The following is a 13,856-nucleotide window of genomic DNA, read 5'->3' as shown; positions in this document are numbered from 1 at the left end:
CACCATTTGTGAATGTGTTGACTAAATTAAATTGTGACATTTGCCCACCAAAATATATAAATCACCAGTAACACGCATTATAACATTGTAAATGATACACTAAGCATTGAATTTCCCATGTAATAAGCTACCAATTGGATGATGGTATCTTAACATTATTATTCTCATATATTATAGTTTATGGCTCTTTCATTATACCTGTGTCATGACATTGATGATTATAGCTCACTTCCTGTAAAAATTGACTTTTTCCACATTTTGCTGTGTTACAGCCTGAATTTAAAACGGATTAAATATAGATTTTTTTTTTGTCACTGGCCTACACACAATACCCCATAATGTCAAAGAAGAATGATTTCAAATTTTGGGGTATTGTGTCAAATTTTTTACAATATAATTAAAAAGGAAAAGCTGAAATGTCTTATGTCAATAAGTATTCAACCCCGTTGTTAAGGCAAGCCTAAATAAGGAGTAGAAATGTGCTTAACAACTTACATAATAAGTAGGATGAACTCACTCTGTGAGCAATAATAGTGTTTAACATGATTTTTGAATGACTACCTCATCTTTGTACCCCACACATACAGTTATCTGTAAGGTCCCTCTGTCAAGCAGTGAATTTCAAACACAGATTCAACCACAAAGACCAGGTAGGTTTCCCAATGCCTCGCAAAGAAGGACACTTATTGCTACTGTAGATAGGTAAAAAATAAACAGACACTGAATATCCCTTTGAGCTTGGTGAAGTTATTAATTACACTTTGGATGGTGTATCAATAAACACAATCACTAAAAAGATACAGGCGTCCTTCCTAACTCAGTTGCCGGAGAGGAAGGAAACCGCTCAAGAATTTCTCCATGAGGCCAATGGTGACTTTAAAACAGATACTGTACAGAGTTTAATAGCTGTGATAGGAGAAAACTGAGGACGGATCAACAACATTGTAGTTACTCCACAATACTAACCTAATTGACAGACTGAAAGGAAGGACGCCTGTACAGAATAAAAATATCCCAAACATGCATCCTGTTTGCAACAAGGCACGAAAGTAATACTGCAAAAGAATGTGCCAAAGCAATTAAGTTTTGGTCCTGAGTACAAAGTGTTACAGTATGTTTGGGGCAAATCCAACTACAACAACACATTACTGAGTACCACTCTCCATATTTTCAAGAATAGTGGTGGCTGCGTCATGTTATGGGTATGCTTGTAATCATTAAGGAGTGGGGGGGGAAAAAGTAGCTGAATGGAGCTAAGCACAGGAAAAATCCTAAAGAAAAACCTGGTTCAGTCTACTTTCCACCAGACACTGGGAGATTAATTTACCTTTCAGTAGGACAATAACCTAAAACACAAGCCCAAATCTATATTGGAGTTGCTTACCAAGAAGAGAGTGAATGATCCTGAATGCCCAAGTTACAGTTTTGACTTAAATCTACTTGAAATCTATTGCAAGACCTGAAAATGGTTGTCTAGCAATGATCAACAACCAATTTGAGAGAGCTTGAAGAATTTTGAAAAGAATAAGGGGCAAATGTTGCGCAATCCAGGTGGGGATGACATTTACATTTCAATAATTTAGCGGACGCTCTTATCCAGAGTGACTTACAGTAGAGAGCGCATAGTTTTTTTCGTACTTTCATACTACTTTCATACTTTTCAGACTTACCCAGAAAGACTCACAGCTGTAGTTGCTTCAACAAAGTATTGACTTATGATGACTTATGTAAATGAGATATTTCTGTATTTAATTTTCAATAAATTAGCCATTTCTAAAAACATGTTTTCACTTTGTTATTATGGGATATTGTGTGTAGATGGGTTATAAACATTTTTTTTAATCCATTTTGAATTCAGGCTGTACCACAACAAAATGTGGAATAAGTCAAGGGGTATGAATACTTTCTGAAGGCACTGTAGGACTACATGTAAAATGCACATGAATGGGTACTTTGGGTAAAGGAAATTGTGGCTTTCTTGCAAACATTGTTGTGCAAATCTCTCTTCATCCACCATCAACAACAACATCTGATTCTCACCTTCTGATTTTGTCTGTATTCTGAAATCATTTTCAGCAAATGAACAATATAGAATTACAACGTTCCCCACGCCCCATTATGTTCCTCTTTGCTATTTTTAATTAGTCTACAAATTGTCAGTTCCTTCTTTTCATGTACAGTACTGTACCTAGAATAGGGTTGAATTTGCACTAAACAATTTAATGTCAGAAAAAGCATGTATAAAATGTGTCTTATGGTTAGCCTCATATATATTATCTACTGTAATCATTTACAATTTAGAACACATAGCTAGCTCAACAATATGCAAATAAGATGAGCTATTCTCTACTTCAGATGTACAATGACAAGGGGCACATTGATTGCACGTGCCCATTAGGCAAGTAATCCCATCATACTGTAGGCCTATGGCTGCATTGGTAGTGCATGCCATTACGATAAGCTGCTAAATGGGTTCACATGGCTGATATCCTGAGACAGAGTGACAATCAAATAAAACAGATTGGAGAGTGTCACGCCCTGATCTGTTTCACCTGTCCTTGTGCTAGGAGAGGGGGTGACCTCGACAATTTATTGTTAAAACGAGAGGCTGCCTGGATCTTTAATTTAAAGACCCTTGCTCCCTTCGGTCTCAACGAAGACTTTGATCTGAAGCCATTCTTGTGATTATTGTGATTTTTCTATTGTAAATGTTTGTAGGCTTATGTAGCCAAATTGTATCTATGATCGTACGCTATCCATTAGTTTTTTGTATGCTATTTTAATATATGAGAATTAACCAATGATATCAGGCCACACCCGGTCATGATTACAGACACCTGTGTGTCTTTTGACACTATATGAATGAGTCATCCCACAGTGTTTTTCATTATACCCTGATGAAGACAGCTTGTCTGTCGAAACGTTGGACATAAATATTTTTGTATCTGAGCTCCTAGAGTGTGCGGCTCTGCTTTATTTTTTTTTAAGTGTTCCACTCTGCTAGCCAGCACCTCGCCTAAATAGGTGTGCGTTTCTTTCGCCTCTAGATTACACAGCACGGTAGCAACACCAAGGGCAATGGTGACATAATTTAGTACCTTAAGTTTGCAGTGACACATCCATAACCTGAGCGGAAACAAGATTGCATACCCGAGAGAATACTATAGACATGAGAAAGCCAGTCAGTTGATTATTGACAAGTTTTTCCAAATATTTTATAAACAGGGCAAAATAGAAATTAGCCTATAGACGTTAGGATCATTTTGATGTCCCCCTTTAAATAAAGGACGCACCGTGGCTGCCTTCCAAGCAATGGGAACCTCCCCAGAGAGGAGAAACGGGTTAAAAAGGTCAGAGATAGGCTTGACGATGATAGGGGCTGCAACCTTAAAGAATAAAGGATCCAACCCATCTGACCCAGATGTTTTTTTAAAGTCAAGTTTAAGGAGCTCCTTTAGCACCTCAGACTCAGTGACTGCCTGCAGGGAGAAACTTTGAAGTGGGGCAGGGGGAAAAGAAGGAGAAGCATAGGAGCTAGTCGCATTAGAAGGGTTGGGAGATGAGGAAATGTTGGACAAGCAACGAGGCATGGCTGAGTCACGGGGGATGGGGGATGAATGAGCCAGTTGGAAACTAGGGATGATTAGGTGGCCATGATGGTATGAAGGCCAGATTGGGAATTTAGCCAGGACACTGGGGATGACACCCCATGGGATCTTTCTTGACCACAGAGAGTTAGGACACCCGTTTAACGTCCCATCCGAAAGACGGCACCCTACACAGGGCAATGTCTCCAATCACTTCCCTGGGGAATTGGGATATTTTTTTTAGACGAGAGGAAAGTGTGCCTCTTACTGGCCCTCCAACACCACTTCCAGCAGCATCTGGTCTCCCATCGAGGGACCGACCAGGACAAACCCTGCTTAGCTTCAGAGAGAAAAAAAATACTGGACCTCTTCATCTGCAGACAAGCTTTTGCAGCTCTCCATATCTGAGGACAGACAACATCACAAAGTACCAGGATTCGTTATATTACAATTAGATAGCCCTGACTATTATCTCTCTGTCTGTCTTCATAGATTGCCAATCTATATATATAAATATATATATATATATATATATATATATATATATATATATATATATATATATATATATACAGTTGAAGTCGGAAGTTTACATACACTTAGGTTGGAGTCATTAAGACTCGTTTTTCAACCACTCCACAAATTTCTTGTTAACAAACTATAGTTTTGGCAAGTCGGTTAGGACATCTACTTTGTGCATGACACAAGTAATTTTTCCAACAATTGTTTACAGACAGATTATTTCACTTTTAATTCACTGTATCACAATTCCAGTGGGTCAGAAGTTTACATACACTAAGTTGACTGTGCCTTTAAACAGCTTGGAAAATTCCAGAAAATTATGTCATGGCTTTAAAGCTTCTGATAGGCTAATTGACATAATTTGAGTCAATTGGAGGTGTACCTGTGGATGTATTTCAAGGCCTACCTTCAAACTCAGTGCCTCTTTGCTTGACATCATGGGAAAATCAAAAGAAATCAGCCAAGACCTCAGAAAAAAATTGTAGACCTCCACAAGCCTGGTTCATCCTTGGGAGCAATTTCCAAACGCCTGAAGGTACCACGTTCATCTGTACAAACAATAGTACACAAGTATAAACACCATAGGACCACGCAGCCATCATACCACTTAGGAAGGAGACGCGGTCTGTCTCCTAGAGATAAACGTACTTTGGTGTGAAAAGTGCAAATCAATCCCAGAACAACAGCAAAGGACCTTGTGAAGATGCTGGAGGAAACAGGTACAAAAGTATCTATATCCACAGTGAAAAGAGTCCTATATCGACATAACCTGAAAGGCTGCTCAGCAAGGAAGAAGCCACTGCTCCAAAACCGCCATAAAAATGCCAGACTACGGTTTGCAATTGCAAATGGGGACAACGATCGTACTTTTTGGAGAAATGTCCTCTGGTCTGATGAAACAAAAATAGAACTGTTTGGCCATAATGACCATTGTTATGTTTGGAGGAAAAAGGGGGAGGCTTGCAAGCCGAAGAACACCATCCCAACAGTGAAGCATGGGTGTGGCAGCATCATGTTGTGGGGGTGCTTTGCTGCAGGAGGGACTAGTGCACTTCACAAAATAGATGGCATTATGAGGAGGGACAATTATGTGGATATATTGAAGCAACATCTCAAGACATCAGTCAGGAAGTTAAAGCTTGGCTGCAAATGGGTCTTCCAAATGGACAATGACCCCAAGCATACTTCCATGGCTTAAGTGGCTTCCATGGCAAAATGGCTTAAGGACAACAAAGTCAAGATATTGGAGTGGCCATCACAAACCCCTGACCTCAATCCTATAGACAATTTGTGGGCAGAACTGAAAAAGCGTGTGTGAGGAACAAGCATACAAACCTGACTCATTTACACCAGCTCTGCCAGGAGGAATGGGCCAAAATTCCCCCAACTTATTGTGGGAAGCTTGTGGAAGGCTACCTGAAACGTTTGACCCAAGGTAAACAATTTAAAGGCAATGCTACCAAATACTAATTGAGTGTATGTAAACTTCTGACCCACTGGGAATGTGATGAAAGAAATAAAAGCTGAAAAAAATCATGCTCTCTACTATTATTCTGACATTCACATTCTTAAAATATAGTGGTGATCCTAACTGACCTAAAACAGGGAATTTTTACTAGGATTAAATGTCAGGAATTGTGAAAAATATTTGGCTAAGGTGTATGTAAACTTCTGACTTCAACTGTATACAGTACCAATCAAAGTTTTTTTTCTTTATTTTGACTCTTTCTACAATGATTGGAGTCCAGCTATGGTAAATGTAAGTTATTGGACATGATTTGGAAAAGCACACACCTGTCTATATAAGGTCCCACAGTTGACAGTGCCTGTCAGAGTAAAAAACAAGCCATGAAGTCGAAGGAATTGTCCGTAGAGCTCCGAGACAGGATTGTGTCGAGTCACAAATCTGGGGAAGGGTACCAAAACATTTCTGCAGCATTGAAGGTCCACAAGAACACAGTGGCCTCTATCATTCTTAAATGGAAGAAATTTGCAACCACCAAGTGTCACACCCTGATCGGTTTCACCTGTCTTTGTGCTTGTCTCCACCCCCTCCAGGTGTCGCCCATCTTCCCCATTATCCCCTGTGCATTTATACCTGTGTTTTCTGTTATTCTGTTGCCAGTTTGTCTTGTCTTGTCAGGTCTTACCAGCATGCTTTCCCGGTTTCCTGTTTCTCAAGTGTTTGTTTCCTAGTTTTCCCGGTTCTGACCATTCTGCCTACCCATCCTGTATCTGCCTGACTCTGACCTGATTACGAACCTCTGCCTGCCCTGACCCCAAGCCTGCTTACAGTCCTGTATCTGCCTGACTCTGACCTGATTACAAACCTCTGACTGTCCTCGACCTACCCTTTGCCACGTGCTATAATAAATTATTGAGAACTGCACTTTCCGCCTCCTGCGTCTGCATCTGGGTCATATCCTGAGGCGTGATACCAAGACACTTCCTAGAACTGGCTGCCCAGCCAAACTGAGCAATTGGGGGAGAAGGGCCTTGGTCAGGGAGTTGACGAAGAACCCATTGGTCACTCTGTCAGAGCTCCAGAGTTCCTCTGTGGAGATGGGAGAACCTTCCAGAAGGACAACCATCTCTGCAGCACTCCACCAATCAGGCCTTTATGGTAGAGTGGCCAGACGAAAGCCACTCCTCAGTAAAAGGCACATGACAGCCTGCTTGGAGTTTGCCAAAAGGCACCTAAAGAACTCTTTATCAGTGTGATAATGTTGCGTCTAGGTGGTAGGTGTAGGAGTCAGGTGCAGGAGAGCAAGGATGTCTGAGAAGTGTGTTTTAATAAGAAAGTCCACCAACACAGGAATGGCACAATCGAAAAGGTACAACGCCCTCGACAACAGAGAACCCGTACAAACGCACGGAGGAACAAACAAAGTTCCGACAATCACACACTTAAGAATCCGTGAAAACAAATAACGGCATAACCTCACCGAGCACATCATAAAGAAAGACTAATCCCGCACAAACTTAGGCAGGCAACAGGGTATACATATACACACAGAAATTAACGCAAATGAAACCAGGTGGAAGTCGTGACACTCAGACCATAGGAAACAAGATTCTCTTGTCTGATGAAACAAAGGCTGAACTTGTTGGCCTGAATGCCAAGCGTCACATCTGGAAGAAACCTGGCACCATCCGTACGGTGAAGCACGGTGGTGGCAGCATCATGTTGTGGGGATGTTTTTCAGAGGAAGGGACTGGGAGACAGAATCGAGAGACAGATGATTGGAGCAAAGTACAGAGAGGTCCTTCATGAAAACCTGCTCCAGAGCGCTCAGGACCTCAGACTGGGACGAAGGTTCACCTTCCAATAGGACAACGACCCTAAGCATACAGCCAAGATAACATAAGAGTGGCTTCGGGACAAGTCTCTGAATAGCCTTGAGTGGCCCAGCCAGAGCCCGGCCTTGAACCAGATTGAACATCTCTGGAGAGACCTGAAAATAGCTGTGCAGCAACACTCCCTATCAAATCTGACAGAGCTTGAGTGGATCTGCAGAGAAGAATGGGAGAAACTCAGGTGTGCCAAGCTTGTAGCTTTATACCCACGAAGACTTGAGGCTGTAATCGCTATTTTTAATCAATTAGCAAACCTTTTTAAAAACCTGTTTTTGTTTTGTCATTATGGTGTATTGTGTCTAGATTGATGATAAAAAATATATTGTAATCGTTTTTAGAATAAGGCGGTATTATAAAAAAATGTGGAAAAAGTGAAGGGGTCTGAATAATATCCATATGCACTGTAACAGTCTGATGGCTTTGAGACAGAGGCTGCTTTTCAGTCTCTCAGTCCCAGCTTGATGCACCTTTACTAACCTCTCCTTCTGGATGATAGCGGGGTGAATAGACAGGCTCGGGTGGTTGATGTCCTTGATGATCTTTTTGGCCTTCCTGTGACATCAGGTGCTGTAGGTGTCCTGGAGAGCTGGCAGTGATGCGTTGGGAAGACCGCTCCGCCCTCTGGAGAGCCCTGCAGTTGTTTGCGGTGCAGGATGTGTTACTCTTTCAATTTGTCATCCTGTTGTTTTTGTTGTAAATACATGTACAAAAAGCTTTCAATCTGGGCATTGCACCAGGAATCTCGTCTGCCTTCCCACTAAAACCTCCACCGCCGAGTGCACCATTTTACAATGTCACCTCATGTAAAGTCAAGAACATTAACTGACTGGGCACACACTAGTTGAATCAACATTGTTTCCACATCATTTCAATGAAATGACGTGGAACTATGTGGAATAGTCGTTGAATTGACGTCTGTGCCCAGTGGAAACCCTCTTAACCTCAGAGAAACAATATATATTATAGAGCAGACAGGTAGATTTGTTTTCATGACAACACTATCTGGCCTTCATTGTACCCCTGCAGGACACTACTTTATCACATCTAAAGCTCTCAAGATGGCGTCTGAGAGAGAGAGATGTTTTAGACAGAGTGATGATATGGCATCCTGTAAGTGATGTGTGGACAGACGAACATCTAAAACAAACACAGTGTAAGTGTATCACTTCCAACCTTGCTGAGGGCCTGTGTGTGTGTGTGTGTGTGTGTGTGTGTGTGTGTGTGTGTGTGTGTGTGTGTGTGTGTGTGTGTGTGTGTGTGTGTGTGTGTGTGTGTGTGTGTGTGTGTGTGTGTGTGTGTGTGTGTGTGTGTGTGTGTATGTGTGTATGGAGAGGCTGTCGTATCCTAAATCTTTACAGCTCTCCCTCAGGGGCTCTTACTTAAGGCTCCCATTCACCATGACAACCACTTACTCTAACTCAAGCCAACTTGAGAATAGCATATTACCTTCCTGTCCCCTGGTGCATACCATGCCACCATAGCTCACCATCATCTCTACAGCAGAAATGCGACCCGCAGCCCAAACCCATTAATGTCACATTGGTGTTTACCCTCATGGATGTGACTGGGCCTGTAGTGGCCACAGAAAATGCTGCTGGAACTACCAGGGATTCATTTTTCACATTCGTATAAATCATAAAAAGTTGGAGGTTGGACTGCGGATGAACTCTTCATAACCTTTTAACCACCCCAAAAGCAAGCCTCTGACCACAGAAAGGCACAGTCAAAACTCTTTATACAAAAATGTGTGGGTGTGTGTGTGTGTGAGAGAGAAAGAGAGAGAGATATAAAGAGAATAAGAGGCAGAGGCCTATATAGAGGTAGTATTGGTCTCTCCCACAGTACTTTGTGTGACCATTGACCTTGGCCCTGTCTCTTGTTCTCAAGGGGCTGCCAGTTCTCACACACACTGATACGGTCCCCCACATTCTCAGGGATGGGACCCAACCCAGCTCATCTCTCCCTGTCAACCTTCAGTCAAACGCCCTGCCCACTAAATCTTATAACCAGCTAAGAATATATATGAGCTGTGTGGGCAATATAAAGTAATTTTTCAACACTGGAAAATATGTGAAAGTGGTGTCACTTCAGTATGATTTATACGCCATCCAGTGGCAACTTTTGGTACAGCAACGTTCGAGGTGTTTGAACTTTTATTTTGAAAGCAGCGTTGAACACGGAAGTAGCAAACTCGCACGTTGGAGTACTTCTTGAACTGCAATCGAGCACACAGAGCAGAGACCTTCAACATGTCTTACAGCGCAAAAATAGGCCCGTCCATCCTCAGCAGTGACCTCGCATGCCTGGGCAGTGAATGCGTCCGAATGATGGAGTGCGGAGCTGACTACCTGCACCTCGACGTTATGGACGGGTGAACAAATCCAGAGAGCACGCTAGCTAACTAGCATAGCCTCAGTCCAATATAAATCACAAGTCAGGCAGTTAACTAACGTTAGCTAGCTGTAACACTGAATACATGTACATTTTAGTTAACGTTAGCAATCACTGCTGTTTTTGTTGACTTGTGTTAATATATTGTTAGAAGTCAAGCTAAAAGTCATTATGGGTGATGTCAACATCATGGCAGATTGCAATACCAGTCCACATTGCATAACATTCTGCAACTCTGTTTACGACATCCACAATTTACTTTTCTTTTTTCAGTTTATGTTTTATTCAGCACTGATAGTTAGCTAGCACATAGCAATCATTAGCATGTTTTGTTATTGATCAGCGTGACTGGAGTAGAATCAGCCACATGAGGATAATGATTGTATCTTGTTCCCCTGAAGTCATTTTGTCCCCAACATCACCTTTGGCCATCCGATGGTGGAGTGCCTGAGGAACTGCGTGGGGCCAGACCCTTTCTTTGGTCAGTAACACAACCTTACTCTGAAATGGCTACAATATGCCACTGTTTTTTTTATTTGTTTACCTTTATTTAACTAGGCAAGTCAGTTAAGAACAAATTCTTATTTTCAATGATGGCCTAGAAACAGCGCTGCCTTGTTCAGGGGCAGAACGACAGATTTGTACCTTGTCAGCTCGGGGATTCGATCTTGCAACCTTTCAGTTACTAGTCCAACACTCTAACCACTAGGCTACCTGCCGCCCTGTATGACAACACATTGATCAGTCCCTATTTATTCTAGCTGAATGTGCTGACCACAGCTACCATTATTACTGACACTGGTGCCACCATAATACTTTGTTCTAAATAGGATTATGGTTTGTTCAGCTTTGCATAGTAGCCATCTCAAAAGTGTGTGTGTGTGTGTGTGTGTGTGTGTGTGTGTGTGTGTGTGTGTGTGTGTGTGTGTGTGTGTGTGTGTGTGTGTGTGTGTGTGTGTGTTTTTCTCCTATAGACATGCACATGATGGTGTCGAGGCCGGAGCAATGGGTGAAACCCATGGCAGCAGCAGGAGCTAATCAGTACACGTTCCACCTGGAGACCACTACTAATGCTGGAAACCTCATCAAGGAGATCAGAGAGAGTGGCATGAAGGTGAGACAGAGAGGCATAGTTGACTATAGAGAGAGACCAGAGGTGAGGTCCTGATATGGGAGGTCAGAGAGCGAGATTCACACAGAGTCAGAGAAAGTTCACAACTATGTGTTGTCTAACAGTTGTGCATCTTCACCCATGTACAGTAATGTAACACTGTGTGTGTTGTAGGTGGGCCTGGCCATAAAGCCTGGGACCACAGTAGAGGAGTTGGCCCCATGGGCAGGACAGATTGACATGGCACTGGTCATGACTGTGGAGCCTGGCTTTGGAGGCCAGAAGTTCATGGAGGACATGATGCCCAAGGTAGTGTGTTATGTTTGTGTGTCTGTCTATCAGGCTGCATTTACACAGGCAGCCCAACCAATTCTGTTATTTTTTGCCACTAGTTGATCTTTTGACCAATCAGATCAGATCTGTTGGCCATAATTGGGCAAAATATCAAAGTCGGGCTGCCTGTGTAAATGCAGCCTATGTGTTATTTTGTGGCTTATGTTTATATCTCACTAGAGAGCATGTGTCTGATAAGCTGCATGAAAAAGCTTCTTTGTCATCTGTAATCTGTTTTATACACAAGGTCACTCAGTTTATTTTGAATGCAGAGGTTTGTTGCAATATCCTCAGTTGACATTGTGTCATCTGAGTAATGTGTTAGAGGGGTTCTCTGTGTGTCTCTCTGTTTTGTTTGATTCTCACGGTCTGTGGATTTGTGTGGTTTGATTGTATATATTTGCCGTGTCTGTTTTGGACATGTGGTCCATTTGGGGCATGTCATTGACATTCCATTGTCTGTTTCCGTGTGTCTAGGTTAGCTGGCTAAGGAGTCAGTTTCCCTCTCTGGACATTGAGGTGGATGGAGGAGTGGGTCCCTCTACCATCCACAAGTGTGCTGAGGTGTGTACATGCCTCCCCATACCATGCCCCATTGGGCCCTGGTGCTTAACTGCGTTGTCTCGTTGCTTGTGTCCATCCATGGGTGTTCACGGTGTGTGTGTTTTATCTTTCTGTGTGTGTCTCTGGTAGGCGGGCGCTAACATGATTGTGTCGGGCAGTGCGGTGGTGAGCAGCGACGACCCGCGCTCTGTCATCACAATGCTGAGGACTGCTGTCTCTGAGGCCATGCAGAAACGCTCACTGGACCGTTGACACGCCCCCTGCCTGGCGATCACCACAGTAATTCCTCATACCAGAACGCCATAGCAACGAGCTAATACACCCTAAAGTGGGACAGTCAAAATATGTTTCTCTTTGGTGGTCAGGGAGGGGTGTGGAAGTCGGTGCTCTGCAGACCGGTGTGCTGATGTCACAGGTTGATCCAGTGATGCTGCGCCCCTGCCCCTCAATACCCCAGAACATCAGAACCAACCCCAAATCCCCACACACTCAGCCAGGATCACTACTCAACCAACGATTTACCCACCTACCAGCTTAGGCCTGTGGATAAATGAACACTTTAACGAGAGTGGAACAGTGGTTACTTTGATTGCACACAATAATTGTAAACATTCCTGAATATTTTTTGGAATACTGTTATGTCGAACTAATGATAAAGATACGTCTGACAAGACAATGTAACTGAATTGAGGGTTGCTGTTTTTTCTTTGGTAGTGCTGAGAGAGAGAGAGAGAGGTGTTAGATACAGGACAGCAGAATTAGAGGCCATATGATGAACAAAGGTGATTTTTTTTGGACAGGCTAGTATTTTGTCACTGCCCTGATGAAATACCTGTTACTATTTCCCTTGTCACATGAAACATGGAATCCCTCCTCTTGATCTGCCCAGCAGTATTTTACTCAGCGTTGTAGTACTCGAGACCACATTGAGAGTCTCTGTGAGATACATTTTTACTCGGTCTTGGACAGTGAGGACTCGTAATTTCTTCCCGAGACCAGCGGAGTAAAATAGCCTTTTCATAATTAAAAGCTTCCATTCAGTCAGTGTATAAAACCACATTGCCAGGCCAAATATATACACTCCTTTTTTGAAACAATATCTTAATGCCTATTGGTATCTGGAATATCTACTTTATTCTTAACATTAGTCTTTTTACTTCTGTTGAAAAAAAATCTCAAACTTTGTCAGAGTTTCCTTGCCGCTCTAGTAGAGAAGAGTGGAGGAAATTGTTGGCAAGTTGCTCGCTATTAGTTTTTATTAATTGCTTTGGTACCATTTTTACAAGTATTTGGTACATTTTCACAACTCTTAGTACAAAACTCCAATCTGGTCACACTTCTTAACCAGCCAGTCTTTCATTCAAAACCGCTCATTGTGCATTCATTTGCATTGTAAACATCTCACCACTCAACCATTCAAAATATAAGTTTGTGAAATGTAATGAGAACATTAGTTTAATCACCAAAACATAATGATATCTTTTCAATTTAGTAATTTTAACTACCAATTAATCCAATAGCAAACAATGCGAGATATGCGTTTCAAATCGCCCTTAGAAGTGCTGAAAGTAATATGCTACAGTTCTATAAATTAGTTTTCACATTAGGCAATACACTTACATTACATTTCCCAACAAAATTGACAGAAAATCTATAATTTGTGATCAATGAAGACAATCATTAAAAAAATATTTTTTAACAACAATCGGTGTACTGTCTGTAATCAAGTGTAAGAAATGAAATGAAACAAGTTAAATGAATGAAAATTAAACAACCTTTAGCACATATTCATTTGCATCAAGCCTGTCTTGAGCATTTGGCCATAAATTCTAATCCCCATCACAGTGAATGTCCTCATTGTTCATGCATCACGGGAAACACCTTTTGGCCTGGAAAATCCAAGCTTGACATTGGTTCTGCATTGATGTTATCGCATGCCTCATCCATGGCCAGAAGAATAGCGGCACGCTCATTGGGATGGCGATCGTACA

General features: G+C 42.1%; 1 protein-coding gene across 1 annotated transcript; it reads left to right on the top strand.

The window, feature by feature from the left end:
* The first annotated feature begins 9,634 nt into the window (after nucleotides 1-9,634).
* On the top strand, nucleotides 9,635-12,551 carry rpe (ribulose-5-phosphate-3-epimerase). Its single transcript, XM_039007092.1, has 6 exons — nucleotides 9,635-9,837; nucleotides 10,259-10,338; nucleotides 10,832-10,971; nucleotides 11,143-11,277; nucleotides 11,779-11,865; nucleotides 11,995-12,551. The coding sequence occupies exons 1-6, from the start codon at nucleotides 9,716-9,718 to the stop codon at nucleotides 12,115-12,117; spliced, it is 687 nt and encodes a 228-aa protein (XP_038863020.1). The 5' UTR covers nucleotides 9,635-9,715; the 3' UTR covers nucleotides 12,118-12,551.
* The last annotated feature ends 1,305 nt before the right edge of the window (nucleotides 12,552-13,856 follow it).

The sequence above is a fragment of the Salvelinus namaycush genome, chromosome 13, assembly GCF_016432855.1.
Source record: "Salvelinus namaycush isolate Seneca chromosome 13, SaNama_1.0, whole genome shotgun sequence".
Classification (NCBI taxonomy): Eukaryota; Metazoa; Chordata; class Actinopteri; order Salmoniformes; family Salmonidae; genus Salvelinus; species Salvelinus namaycush.
This window is presented reverse-complemented; position numbering and strand designations above follow the sequence as displayed.